The 13,970-nt window shown below is 36.8% G+C and overlaps 1 protein-coding gene across 13 annotated transcripts in view; it reads left to right on the top strand.

Annotated features, from left to right (window-relative positions):
• The window catches only part of LOC116272355 (histone demethylase UTY), a 140,879-nt gene that overhangs the window by 95,357 nt on the left and 31,552 nt on the right, over positions 1–13,970 (top strand). For all 13 annotated transcript variants that reach the window (XM_031661053.1, XM_031661059.1, XM_031661056.1 and 10 more), the window contains one exon: positions 12,622–12,715. In XM_031661053.1, coding sequence (XP_031516913.1) covers positions 12,622–12,715 — 94 coding nt within the window. The remainder of the gene's footprint in view (positions 1–12,621; positions 12,716–13,970) is intronic.

Genomic DNA, 13,970 nt, shown 5'->3' with positions numbered 1-13,970 from the left:
ACTAGATGTATATATATAAATACACGCACACACATCCCCCTTACTAATGTTGTAGTAACTGTGGTGGGGAGTATAGGAGCGTTGTATTTAGGTCTGTGATTTAGGTTTCAGTCTTTAATGAGTCTGTGCCTCTGAACTGTCAGCTTCACAGTGCTTCTCAGATTTTTTTTCCCATGTTCATACAGGACAGGAAAGCTAGATTGGCAGATTTTTTTCCCCTCATTATTCACTGTGAGAAACTGGAGGTAAAACTCAGAAATCTGTGTGTGTGCTCCAGATAACTGGGTCCCTCTCACATGTGTCCATGCTGAGCGCCTGTAATTTGTCACTCACAGTTCAGATTTCCCTGTGACAGCACCATTTCCTTCTGAGGATAGTGCTTAGGGGTGTTTGCTCTGGCCAGTCCTTATTCCCTGCATTGGTCTGTCATTTTTCTCCAGTTTGGGCTGTTGGCTTGCGCTATGACCCGCACTTCTCTGATGAATCTAAAAAGAACTGTTGATCTTTCAGCTTGTTTGGATTTTTACTTTGCTAGGATAGAGTGACGACTTCCAGCTTCTTAAATGTCAAATTAGAAACCAGAAATCTTTATTTTTTGAATGGGCAATAATGTGTTGCTTCTTTACATATTCAGTATGTTTTGTTTGTCATTTTAAATACTTTAAGAAGTCAGTTCTAGAAGACAGTTTCTTCCTTCTCCTCAGAATTTGATTTTGTTTCTTACTGTAGTCCACATTTGGTTTTTAAATGACTGTTTAAATTATGTTTCCAGAGTCTGTATTTGCCAGGCAAGGTGTCAGAACCCCAGCACAGGGTTGACTCAGCGTAAAGCGGACTTACCAACAATATAGATTTGAAAAAGGAAAGTTTATTAGAAAGGAAAAATGCCGCAAAAGGGTGCAGCTGGGCACCTCATCAAGAGGACCATGGTGAATTTTCCTTAGAAGCATTTATGGACCTTAAGATGGGAACTTAGTGCCGACACCAGCTCGGTGAGGGAGACCCTAACCCAGCGGTGCTAGAGGAATTAAAGACACACACACAGAAATATAGAGTGTGGAGTGGGAAATCAGGGGTCTCGCAGCCTTCAGAACTGACAGCCCTGAACAGAGATTTACCCACATACTTATTAACAGCAAACCAGTCATTAGCATTGTTTCTATAGATATTAAATTAACTAAAAGTATCCCTTAAGGGAAATGAAGTGATGGGCCAAATTAATTGCAGCAGGAACACGCACTTAAGATACAGATTGCTCATGCTTTTGTTTGTGACTTAAGAATGCCTTTAAGCAGTTTCTACCCTGGGCGGGCCAGGTGTTCCTTGCCCTCATTCCCATAAACCCACAATCTTCCAGCTTGGGCGTTAGGGCGATTATGGACATATCACAGTGTTGCAAAGATTTTGTTTATGGCCAGTTTTGGGGCCAGTTTATGGCCAGACTTTGGGGGGCTTGCTCCCAACAGTTCAGGATTATAAAATTAGTTTCAGCATGGCATTCCAGAGACATGTAGAAATTTCAGTTACTTATAAAAGTTGAAAGAGGCCTGGAACCAGATGCTAACTTCAGATACTAAGGAAACTTAATTACTTCTCAATTCCCAGATAAGGAGTTTTGCCTCCAGATGACCTCTTTTGATAGTCACCAGGTGGTCTTTGCTCCCTTCTAAAGTCCTCACATGAGGAATTCTTGCCTGTTTGATGGTCACCAGATATGTTCACTCCTGGTATCTTTTTCATGTGTGATCTCTATTCCTTTAGCTTGTATTCAGCTAACATTATATATAGATTTCTTTGCACACCAGGAGTAAAATATAATAAGTGAAAAAGAGAGAGTGAAAAGAATGGAAAGGAAAAGAAACCTCTGAAACATTTTCCCCTTTGTAAATTGTCTTTTTGGTGTGGAACAACTCCAATACCTAAGTAAGCTTACAAATCTTAGTTTTCCTCCTTGTCCTGAGTAATCACATAGAAGTGAAATCAGATAAAGGTGAATTCTTTTGGTTTTCATCGAGCAAGCATGAATCTTTTTCTGGACATGAGTGTGGTATCCCAGTAGACACTGGCACTTTTGAATGTCCTAATTTCCCAAAGAATCTTTCTCCCCAGCTTTTCCTGTCAGGCTCTGCTCTCGGTGCTATATTTTATGACTACTATAAATCCTTAATGTTTTTGGATAGGGTTTGCTTGGTTTTTTTTGTTTTTTGTTTGTTTGTTTTTTGTTTTTAATGTTTTATGGAGGAATGAGTCCTTGGAGTTGTCTACTCTACCATTTTCTCTGGTGTTAGTCCACTCCTGCATTGTCAGTGCTTTTTTTTTTGGATAGAGTCTTGTTCTGTCACCCAGGCTCTAGTGTAGTGGCGTAATCTTGGCTCACTGCAAACTCCGCCTCCTGCATTCAAGTGATTCTCCCACCTCAGCCTCCCGAATAACTGGGATTACAGGCGCCTGCCACCATACCCAGCTAATTTTTGTGTTTTTAGTAGAGATAGAGTTTCACCATGTTGGCCAGGCTGGTTTTGAACCCCTGACCTCAGATGATCCTCCTGCCGCAGCCTCCCAAAGTGCTGGGGATTACAGGCGTGAGGCACCACGCCCACCCACATTTTTGTCTTTAAAAATTATTAATATTAAGTCCGGGTGTGGTGGGGTGCCGTGGCTCATGCTTGTAATCCCAGCAATTTGGGAGCACAAGATGGTCTGATTACTTGAGGCCAGGAGTTGAAGATTAGCCTGGCCAACCAACATTACCAAACACCCCCGTCTCTACAAAAAATACAAAAAATTAACTGGGCCTGCTGGCAAGCACCCGTAGTCCCAGTTGCTTGGGAGGCTGAGCCATGAGACTTGCTTGGAAAAAAATTTTTTTTTTTTTTTTTTTTTGAGACACACTCTGCTCTGTTTCCCAGGCTGAAGTGCAATGGTGTGATCTCAGCTCACTGCCACCTCCACCTCTAAGGTTCAAGTGATTCTCCTGACTTAGCCTCCAGAGCAGCTGGGACTACAGGTGTGTGACACCACACCTAGCTAACTTTTGTACTCTTAGTAGAGACGGTTTAGCCATGTTGGCCAGGCTGATCTCAAACTCCTGACCTCAAGTGAACCATCTGCCATGGCATTTCAAAGTGCTGGGATTATAGGCATGAGCCACGCACCTGCCCAAAAATTATTACAATATTATTTTCCATTTTTCTGTTCTCATACTTTCATTGTGTGTTAAATTTGAAACTCATTGTTTGTAAATGGCATATAGTGAGTTTTGTGGGGTTTTTTTTAACCCATGGTTGTCTTTACATACTGCATCGAGGAAAATTATTGACCTGTTTGGGATTATGTGATTTGTTTTTTAAAATTTCATATTGAAATATCAGTTGGATGTTTGAAAATATCTATATAATTTTCTTTAATTTTTCTGGTTATTTACAGTATGCACATGTGACTTCTAGTGTCGACATTTTGCTACTTCAGTTGAAATGTGGACATCCCTTATATCCATTTCCTTGCCTTTTTACCTTCCCCACTTTAAAAATAATTTTATGTTATATCAGATACTTTTTAAAAAATAACCAAGCATAGTTTTGTAAACTTATATGTTGAAATCTTATTTTGAGTACACGTGTCTGCTCTTTTTTTTTTTTTTTCTTTCAGATTCTCTAAGGTTCCTTTTATCATTTCTTTTTGAAGAACTCTGATTTTCATCATACTTTTTGTGGTAGGTTGGCTACCAACAAATTTCTTTATCTGAGAATGTATTTATTTTTCTTTGTTCCTGACATATATTTTTACCAGATATAATTTATGTTGAAAAATCTTTTCTTCCAGCAGTTGACTAATACGTGATTTCCTCTCTCGTTTGTGGTTTCAGGTGGGAAATTCATATTTGCCATGGATATTTTTGGATTTATCCCATGGAGCTTTGCTCAGCCTTTTTTTTTTTTTGAGATAGAGTCACCCCCTTGTCACCCAGGCTGGAGTACAGTGGCTCAATCTCAGCTCACTGCAACCTCCATCTCCCCGGTTCTAGCAGTTCACCTGCCTTAGCCTCCTGAGTAGCTGAGATTGCAGGTGCCCGCCACCACGCCTGGCTGATTTTTGTATTTTTAGCAAAGACAGGGTTTCACCATCTTGGCCAACTGGTCTCCAACTCCTGACCTCATGTGATCCACCCACCTCAGCCTCCCAAAGTGCTGGGATTACTGGCGTAAGCCACCACATCCAGCCTGTTCAGCTTTTTGAATACGTTTATGTCTATTGTCAATTTGTGACATTTAGCCATAATTTTGTCATTTACTCTTTTTGTCACATGTGCTTCATATTCATGAATGCTTACGTTGTAAATGCTTGATATTTCATTATTGGTCCATAGGTCCTCACTTTATGTATATATTTAATCTGATTTTGTTGTTGTGCAAATGTAAATTCTGTTGCCAAGTCCTCAGGTTCATTGTAACATTATGTTCTCTTCATTTCTGCTGTGCTACTGAGCTGTTCGTTGAGTTTTGTTGTAGCATTATTAAATTTTGTAATTCAATTTATTATGTTTTAAACTTGTATTTCTTTACTGAGATCTTTATCGTTTTGATTTGTTTCAAGGGAATTTGAAGTGATTATTGAAGCATTTTTGTGATGTAGATTCTGCCTTTACTCTTACAGACTGTAGTTCTAAAGAAAAAAAAAATTCCTTTGTAAGATACTGGTGGTTCTCTATTATTCTCTTTGTTTATTTAGTATTCCTTCAGGTTCTCACTCTAATGGTGCTGTTTCACTGGAAGAGGATGCTTTCCACAGCCAGGCTGACTAGTGCCTCTTTGTGTGGGGGAAGGTAGTCTCAGCATTATGCGGATGAAAGGGCACTCAGAAAAGGACTTTTGAATATGCCATTTATTAAAAGGGATCCACTAGGTTTCGTATTTTCAGTTTTGTATTTTCAGTGATGGGAATGAGCCTGCTCAGCCTGTTCTTTTAGGTGGGACGTGCTAATACTGTTATTACGTTGGTCTAGACCCAGAGTGCCTAGCTAGTTTACACTTCTAATTCTGGTTTTCTAAATTGTCTTTTGATTGTGTCTCAACTGACCTCCAGGGCTTGTCTAGTCAACTGATTTTGACAGTGTTTTCTGTGATACAGTGGTAATAGGATTGTGCTTCAAAAAAATGGTAATGAACAGTTGGACATTTATGCAGAAAAAAATGTGGATCTCTGCCTCACACTGTACACAAAATGGAATTCAAAATAGATCACAAGGGTACAAATATATAAGAACTTGTCTTTATTGTTAGTTTTTAGATATAACACTTTGTACTATCTTTGCGGAAAAAATACTTATATTTGATAATTAGCATTAAAATTTTTTGATCTCAGGAACATAACTATTAAAAGATTGAAAAGATGAGCCATAGAGTGGGAGAAAATATGTAAAACTCACGTATTAGCCGGGCGCGGTGGCTCAAGCCTGTAATCCCAGCACTTTGGGAGGCCGAGACGGGCGGATCACGAGGTCAGGAGATCAAGACCATCCTGGCTAACCTGGTGAAACCCCGTCTCTACTAAAAAAAAATACAAAAAACTAGCCGGGCGAGGTGGCGGGCGCCTGTAGCCCCAGTTACTCGGGAGGCTGAGGCAGGAGAATGGCGTGAACCCGGGAGGCGGAGCTTGCAGTGAGCTGAGATCCGGCCACTGCACTCCAGCCTGGGCGACAGAGCGAGACTCACGTATTAAATAAAGGGCTTTATAGATTGATACAAGAAACTTGTAAAACCTAATAGTAGTAATAATAAGAAAATATTTAAAATGTTGAGAATATATGAAGAGAAACACATTTTGAAGAACATACTCAGATTGCACGTAAACGTGAAAAGATGTTAGTAGGTAAATTCATACTAAAACAAAATATGTTAGTATTATTAGTGTACAACTGTTAGAAAGTCTAAAATTTTAAGAGCCTATTATGTCTGGCAAGTTATATAGTAACATAAATTAATAATCCATTGCTTTTGGTAACGCGAACTGAAACAGCCATTTTGAAAGACAGTTTATTGTAATACTGAATACAGACCTTACATGTTACTCAAGTCCTTCTGCACATTTTCCGAACTGACTTGAAAGTCTTATTTCCTAACAAAAATCTGCGTGTGAATGTTTATAATAATTTCATTCCTACCTGCTGCATAATGGAAACTACCAAGATACATTTCACTAGATGAGTGTGTAAAACTGTGCTAATACACACTATTTAATATTGCTAAATATTGCAAAGGAATGAACTATGAATTCATGTACCAACAAAGATGAATCTTAACTACACATTGTTAAAGAAGCCATTACAGTAAAAAAGACTCTATACTTTGTTAATCTATTTATTTGGCATTTTGTAAAAACTGTAAGTATAATAATGAGATCAGAGGTTTTCAGGGAGATTAGAGAGGGGCAATAATTAGATGAAGCCCCCAGGTTATGTTAGAATCATCAAATCATTTTGCATGCTGCTGTATTGTTAGATATATGACATTATCTTGGATACATTAGGTTACTTATTTAAGGCAAGCATGTAACTTTAGAGCCTAAAGAATGAACCTTAAATGTATATAAAATTTTTTTAAAATTGTGAGGTCAGGAAATTCCAGAAAGGAACATAGACTATATCCAAATAAATTTTGTCATAAGTGTATCACATGATCTCTTTGAAAAGGGTAATGGGAGAAATCTGCTGATCTTTGGAAATGAAACTACATTTAAACAAAATAAAACAATCTTGTGCCTAAGAATTGTGCTGTTAGTGGGAAAGGTGTTTGTTATGGACATGAGTTTTAGAAATTCAAAAACTATAACATACTGGAATTATACAAATAAATAAGACAATGAAATAAGAAATAGAAAATAATAGAAAAATAGAAGAGGAGAAAAAGAAATGAGAAGATAAAATAGGAAAATAAGAAATTCTGGAAATAAGAAAACAAATGGTGTTCTTGGGAGCAGTTTATTCCCTGTTGAGGTAGCAGTCTACAAATAGGCCACTGGGGGATACTAGAATGAACTATGGGAAATGGATTATATCTGGTGATATCAGTATGAACTCATGTTTGGATTAAGGTATTTTTATATCGATAACTTATGTGTAAATATACTTATAGATATGTGTCTATATGGAAATTATCATGTATATGTATAAACCTATATATCCTTGTTCTGTCAGCCAAGGTGAACTGAAGCAGTGATGAACAGTACAGCAAGCACACCTACTGCCCTTTGTTACTAGTACTGTTTTCTAGTAAAAGGAACTAGTGCTCCTTGGAGAAATCACTGATTCTAGGACTGGTGTGTAAGATGAGTCTTAAGTGCTATTAACTCAAGAATTGCTTGGGGATGTGGAGTGGAGGCACCATGTCATTTGGATGAAGATTTTTTTTAAATGTTTATGGTTGTTCTTCTTTATTTTAATATTTTCAGTGGATGTATTTTTGTGGCTTAAAATAAATATAAAAAGCTAAAACAAAAGTCTTACTATTTCCTCTGTCATTATAGTTCCCAAACCGCTTTGCTAAGGACAACACTTTTATGTACTAATTTCTCTAAAAATTTTCAGAATTTAGGGTATGAGTATATAAGAACATTATTTTGTTTTGTTTTGTTTTAAAGACTGAGTGAAATAAGCTGGGCTGGGCGCAGTGACTCACGCCTGTAATCCCAGCACTTTGGGAGGCTCAGGCAGGCGGATCATGAGGTCAAGAGATCAAGACCATCGTGGCCAACATGGTGAATCCCCATCTCTACTAAAAATACAAAAATTAGCTGGGTGTAGTGGCATGAGCCTTTAATCCTAGCTACGCAGGAGGCTGAGGCAGGAGAATCTCTTGAACCCAGGAGGCAGAGGTTGCAATGAGCTGAGATTGCGCCACTGTACTCCAGCCTGGGCGACAGAGCTAAAAAAAAAAAAGCCAGGCAGAAAAGGATAAATGCTATGATCTACCTGTATGAGATATCCAGAATAGACCAATTTAAAGATCTAAAGTTAAGGTTACCAGAGGCTGCAGTCAGAAAAGAATAGGGAGTTAATAAAGTGACAGATTTTGTATTGCGAGTGGTGAAAAGGCTTTGGAGATGGTGATGATGGTTACACAACACTGTGAATGTACTTAAATGGTACACTTAAAAATAATGTGCTTTCAGAGGCTGAAGCAAGAGGATTGCTTGAGGCCAAGAGTTCGAGACCAGCCTTGGCTCATACCTATATATAGGTTTATATATAAACCTTTTTGTAAGGCAACATACTATACTGACTGTTTCTTATTTTTTGTTTGTTGGTTTGTTTTATAACTAGTGAAATAAACATCCCCTGACATTTACTATTTTTTTCTTCTTTTATCTTTAAGACTATAGGCATATGCTACCATGCCTATCTAGTTTTTAGAATTTTTTTTGTAAAGATGGGGTCTTGTTATGTGGCATATGCAGGTCTCAAACTCCTAGCCTAAAGAAATCCTCTTGCCTCAGACTCCTAAGCCAATTTTATGTGCTTTTAAGTGTGCCATTTGATAGCATTAAGTTCATTCACAGTATTGTGTAACCATTGCCACAGTTTGTTTCCGTAACTTTTTTTATCATTCATAATACAAAAGCCGTACTTACTAAGTCCTCATTTTCTTCTGACTTCTGCCCGTGGTATCCTTTGCTTTATGTCTTTGAATTGGTCTCTGTCAGGATACATCACACAAATGGATCATAGAGTATTTATCTTTTTGTGTCTTGCTTATTTTACTTAACTTTGAATCTTCAGGGTTCATTAACATTTTCAGAACTTCATTATTTTTTGTGCCTGAACAATATTTTGTTATACTCATTCATATCTGTATTTTTGCTTATCCATTCATCTGTAGATGAACAGCTGGGTTATTTCCATATTTTGGCAGTTGTGAATAATACCACTATACAGAGCAGTGTACAAGTATTTACCTGAGTCTTTGTTTTCATTTGGGTATGTATCTAGTGAAATTGCTGAGAAATACAATTTTGTTTAGTATTTTAAGGAACCACCAAGCTGTTTTGCACAGTAGTTGTACCATTCTTAATGGCAGTACACAAAGGTTCAAATTTCTCCACGTCCTTCATCCTGGTAGTTGTGAAGTGGTATTTCATTATTGTTTGATTTAGAGTACTCTTAGTAACTAATGGTTTTGAGCATTCTTTCATGTGCTTATTGGCCACATGTATAGCTTCTTGGAGAAATGTCTATTCAAATCCTTTGCCCTTTTTTGAATTGGTTGTGAGGCGTTTGGTTGTCAAATTGTAGGAGTTCTTCATATATACTGAATGTTAATCCCATTGCCAGATACATGATTTGCATATATTTTCTCCGACTTTGTGGTTTTCACTATTTTGATAGTGTCCTTTGATGCACAGAAGTTTTAATTTTGGAGAAGTCTAGTTTCTCTTTGTTACCTATGCTTTTAGTGTCATGTTTAAGAAATCACTGTGAAATCCAACATGTGAAGACATCATGCAATTTTTTTTAAGAGTTGTATGATTCAAGTCTTACGTTTAGGGCTTTGATTCATTTTCAGTTAATTTTTTATAGGTAGTATAAAATAAGGACCCATTTTCATTATTTTCAATATAGATATTGAATTTTTCAAGCACCATTTGTTTAAAACACTATTTTCCATTGATGTGTTTTGGCACCTCTGGTGAAAATCAGTTTACCACCTGTATGGGCATTTTATCTCTGGGCTCTCTTTTATTGTTATGCCAATACCATATTGTTTATTTACTATCATTTTTTAGTCAGTATGAACTTTGAATGTGCAAATTCTTCACTTTATTTTTTCAACAGTTATTTGGCTGTTTTTGGCCCTTTGCAATATGAATTTTAGGATGAGTTTTTCAGTTTCTGCAAATCAGTACGCAATTTTCATAGGAGTTGTTTTACATCCATAAACTGCTTTAGAAAGTGCTGTCATTGCAAAAGTATCAAGAATTTCCGTTCATGAATGCAGAATGTCTCCTGTTTGTATCTTTAATTTCATTTAGCATTGTTTTGTAGTTTTCAATGTACAGATATTTCGCCTTTGATATATTTATTCCTTCAAAAAAATTTCTTTTTAATCCTGTTAATAGAATTGTTTTCTTAATTTTCTTTTCAAATTGTTAGTTACTATTGCTAGTGTACAGTAATCCTTCTTATGCCCTATCATCCCACAAATTCTCCATCAGCTTACTTGTGGGAGACACATTTCAAGACTTTTCCTTAGGTTACCTGAAAACTCGAATAGTACTGGACCCTATGAATCATGGTTTTCAAGCTGGTAATCAAGATAGCTACTAAGTAAGAGACTTAACAGCATGTACAGGGTGGGTACATATATGTAATGCAAGTACACTGGAAAAAGTGACGACTTACGTTCCCAGTGGCATGAATATTGTGATATACCATAATGCTACCAAGAACAGCACACAGTTTAAAATTTATAAATTCTTCTATTTCTGGATTTTTTTTTTATTATTATTTACTGTTTTTGGACTTCATTTGCACGTGGGTAACTGAAACCATAGAAAATGAAACGGCAGATAAGGAGGGACTAAAGTACAATTTTTAAATGCTGATTTTGAATCTGGCAACTTTTCTCTGTGTGTGTGGTTTTTGTATATGTTTAAAATTTTTTTATATAAATCATGTCATCTCAGGAAAATGAGCTTATTTGCTTTTCTGACTTGGATGTGTTTTATTTCTTGTCTAATTGCTTAGCTAGAACTTTCATTATTAAGTTGACTAGAAATGTGATTTTGGTTTCCTTTGTAGTTCTTGATATTAGGGGAAAAGCTGTCAGTCTTTCACTGACATGTTTGGGGGAGTTTTCACATACGGCCTTTCTTGCATTGAAGAATCTCCCTTCCATTTATAATTTTCGAGGTTTGGGTTTTGTTTTGGGGACAGGCTTTCACTCTGTTGCTCAGCTGAAGTGCAGTAACTCAACCTTGGTTCCCTGGAGCCTCCACCTCCCAGTTTCAAGCACTTCTCCTTCCTAACCGTCCTGAGTAGCTAAGATTACAGGATTACAGGTGTGCGACACTATGCCTGGCAAATTTTTGCACTTTTAGTAGAGATGGGGTTTCAACATGTTGGTCAGGCTAGTCTTGAACTCCCGGGCTCAAGAGATCCACCCACCTCGACTTTGGAAAGTGCTGGGATGACAGCCATATGCCACCTCGCCAAGCCAATTTTTTTTTTAATCATGAAAAAGTGATGTATGTTGTCATGCCCCTGCCCCCTCTCCTTTTTTACACTGAGATGGTTAGCCATTTTTAATGGTAATTTTTTGCCATTAAAATATTTTGAATGTTTCACTTTATATTTTATTTCCCTCTGATACTCTCCAGCGGTCTATAGTGCGTTATTTGAAAATAAGTGTTTTTTATTAATTTAAGTGCTTATAAATTTTACTTCATTTTTCATTACTTGTGACTTACTTTCACCTGTTTTTGGTCAGTTTTGCTATATTTGCATCTGTGTGTGAGAGAGGGAGAAAGAGAGAGAAAAATAGCATTGTTTACCTCTCCACTTCTTTCTCTGTTTTGTTTACATTTATTTTCAGTCCCAGTTTACACAGCATTGAATAAGTTACATTGCTCTGCTAATTTGTTACAGTGATTAGTAACTCTTGAAATGGCACGCTATAGTTTTGTTATTTTATTTTTAAAATGTTAAAGCTGTTTAGGCAGCTGAGATTGTAAGTACAAGTCACTTTCTTATTGCCTTGTTTAGCATGGTTTTGCTAAGTATATCTCAGATTCAATATTAGTTTTATTTTAGTTTGTAGGAGTTGAGTTTAACTTTATAACTATAACAATAATAGGTTTTAGTTGTGTTAGTACTTTTTGAGGTAGAGCTGTGCAAATGATTTTATTTAGAAAATTGCTTATAACTTTAAATATTACAAACATTGTTACTATATATCTATGGAAAATGTAATGTCTTTAAAATTATAAATATTTCTAAAGACTATTTTCCCAGATTGTGTATTTTAAATTTTGAATTTAAATTTTAAACACGTCTTGATTCTATACTTTTTGCTAAGCACAGTAGTTTGTAAAGAATAGCGGTACTTGATGTATTAACAAATTACTCTTCTCTTTGAAAGTATTTCTAGGCTAATATTACATTTTCTGGTAGAATACTTCTGTGGCTTTATGAAAGTTAAATAATGTTAGAGGTTGCAATTTTTTTTGTAGCAGTTGAGATAGACTTTTTTAAAAATGTAGTATTTTGGTTATGCCGTCTTATATTTAATGTTAGTTTTTTTGCTATGATCTGAAACATGGCTGGCCTGGGCAAAATAAATATTAAGTTAAAATATTGGCACTTTTTACTTTCTGGGTTTTTTTTATGGTACTAGAAACTTCTTAAACATTATTAATATGTAGATATTCATGTGCTAGCTATTTTAATAATATTGTAATATTATTTTATTTTTTATTATCACATAATTTTTAATATTCATTATTACATATTGATTTATTAAGTTACTTATAAGTTAAGAATGGCCATGTATATATTGCTAAAATCAAGAGTATTTTTATTTTAATATTTATCTATTTTTCTCTAAATATTCTTTTTCCTTTGCTCTTTAGAGGAAGTATCATTCTGCAAAGGAAGCATATGAACAACTTTTACAGATGGAAAACCTTCCTGCACAAGTAAAAGCAACTGTATTGCAACAGTTAGGTACATGAAAACTTAACTTTTGTTATCCATTACATTAATTTGAAGAGATTTTCTTTTTGAGGTTCAATTTTTTTCCCTCTGCTCAGACATTTGTTTTCATTTAGAAATCTGTGGTTTAAGACTAAATGTGACATTTAATTATTATGTATTATTTTGAGGTAAAATTTTAAATAAATAATTCTATTACAGTAGTTCCCTGTTATACCAAGTTATATGTTCCATGATACTCTGGAAGCTGCAGATAGTTCCAAACCCTATGTTTTACTATGTTTTTCTAATCTTGTAGCTAAGATGACTACTAAGTGACTACTGAATGGGTAGCATAGACAGTGTGGATACATTGGACAGAGAGTAGAAGATGATGATGTAGTTTGATTTTTCATCATGCTACCCAGAGTGGCATGCAATTTAAAACTTATGAATATTTTATTTCTGAGATTTTGCCATTAAGTATTTTTTGGCACTGGGAAACTGAAACCATAGAGAGCAAAAATGCAGGTAATGGGACTGCTGTATAAATGTTTTCTTCTATAAGTGTATTTTCATTATTGATAAACAGTATCAAGCACACTCCTTCTCACCATCTATATAAAGATTTTGCATAATGCTGGCCAGATGCCTGTAATCCCGGCACTGTGGGGGTCCTGCATAGGCAGATCACTTAAGATCAGGAGTTTGAGACCAACCTGACCAACATGGTGAAACCCCCTCTCTACGGAAAATACAAAAAGTAGCCAGGCGTGGTGGCGTGCATCTGTAATCTCAGCTACTTGCCGGGCTGAGGCAGAAGAATCACCTAAACCCAGGATGCAGGGGCTGCAGTGAGCCGAGATTGAGCCACTGCACTCCAGCCTGGGCAACAGACCGAGACTGTCTCAAAGCAAAACAAAACAAAATCCAAGGCCGGGCGCGGTGGCTCACGCCTGTAATCCCAGCACTTCGGGAGACCAAGGCTGGCAGATCGCGAGGTCAGGAGATGGAGACTATCCTGGCTAACACGGTGAAACCCCATCTCTACTAAACAAATACGAAAAATTAGCCGGACGTGGTTGCGGGCGCCTGTAGTCCCAGCCGCTAGGGAAGGCTGAGGCAGGAGAATGCCGTGAATCTGGGAGGGGGAGCTTGCCGTGAGCGGAGATATTGCCACTGCACTGCAGCGTGGCCGACAGAGCGAGGCTCAGTCCTCCCCCCCCCCCAACAAAAAAAGAGAGAGATAGTGCTTAGTGCAGCTAGTATTGGATTCTGGACATTATCC

Source organism: Papio anubis, chromosome Y (genome assembly GCF_008728515.1).
Source record: "Papio anubis isolate 15944 chromosome Y, Panubis1.0, whole genome shotgun sequence".
NCBI lineage: Eukaryota > Metazoa > Chordata > Mammalia > Primates > Cercopithecidae > Papio > Papio anubis.
Note: the sequence above shows the minus strand (reverse complement) of the source record. Positions and strands in the feature narration are given on the sequence as shown.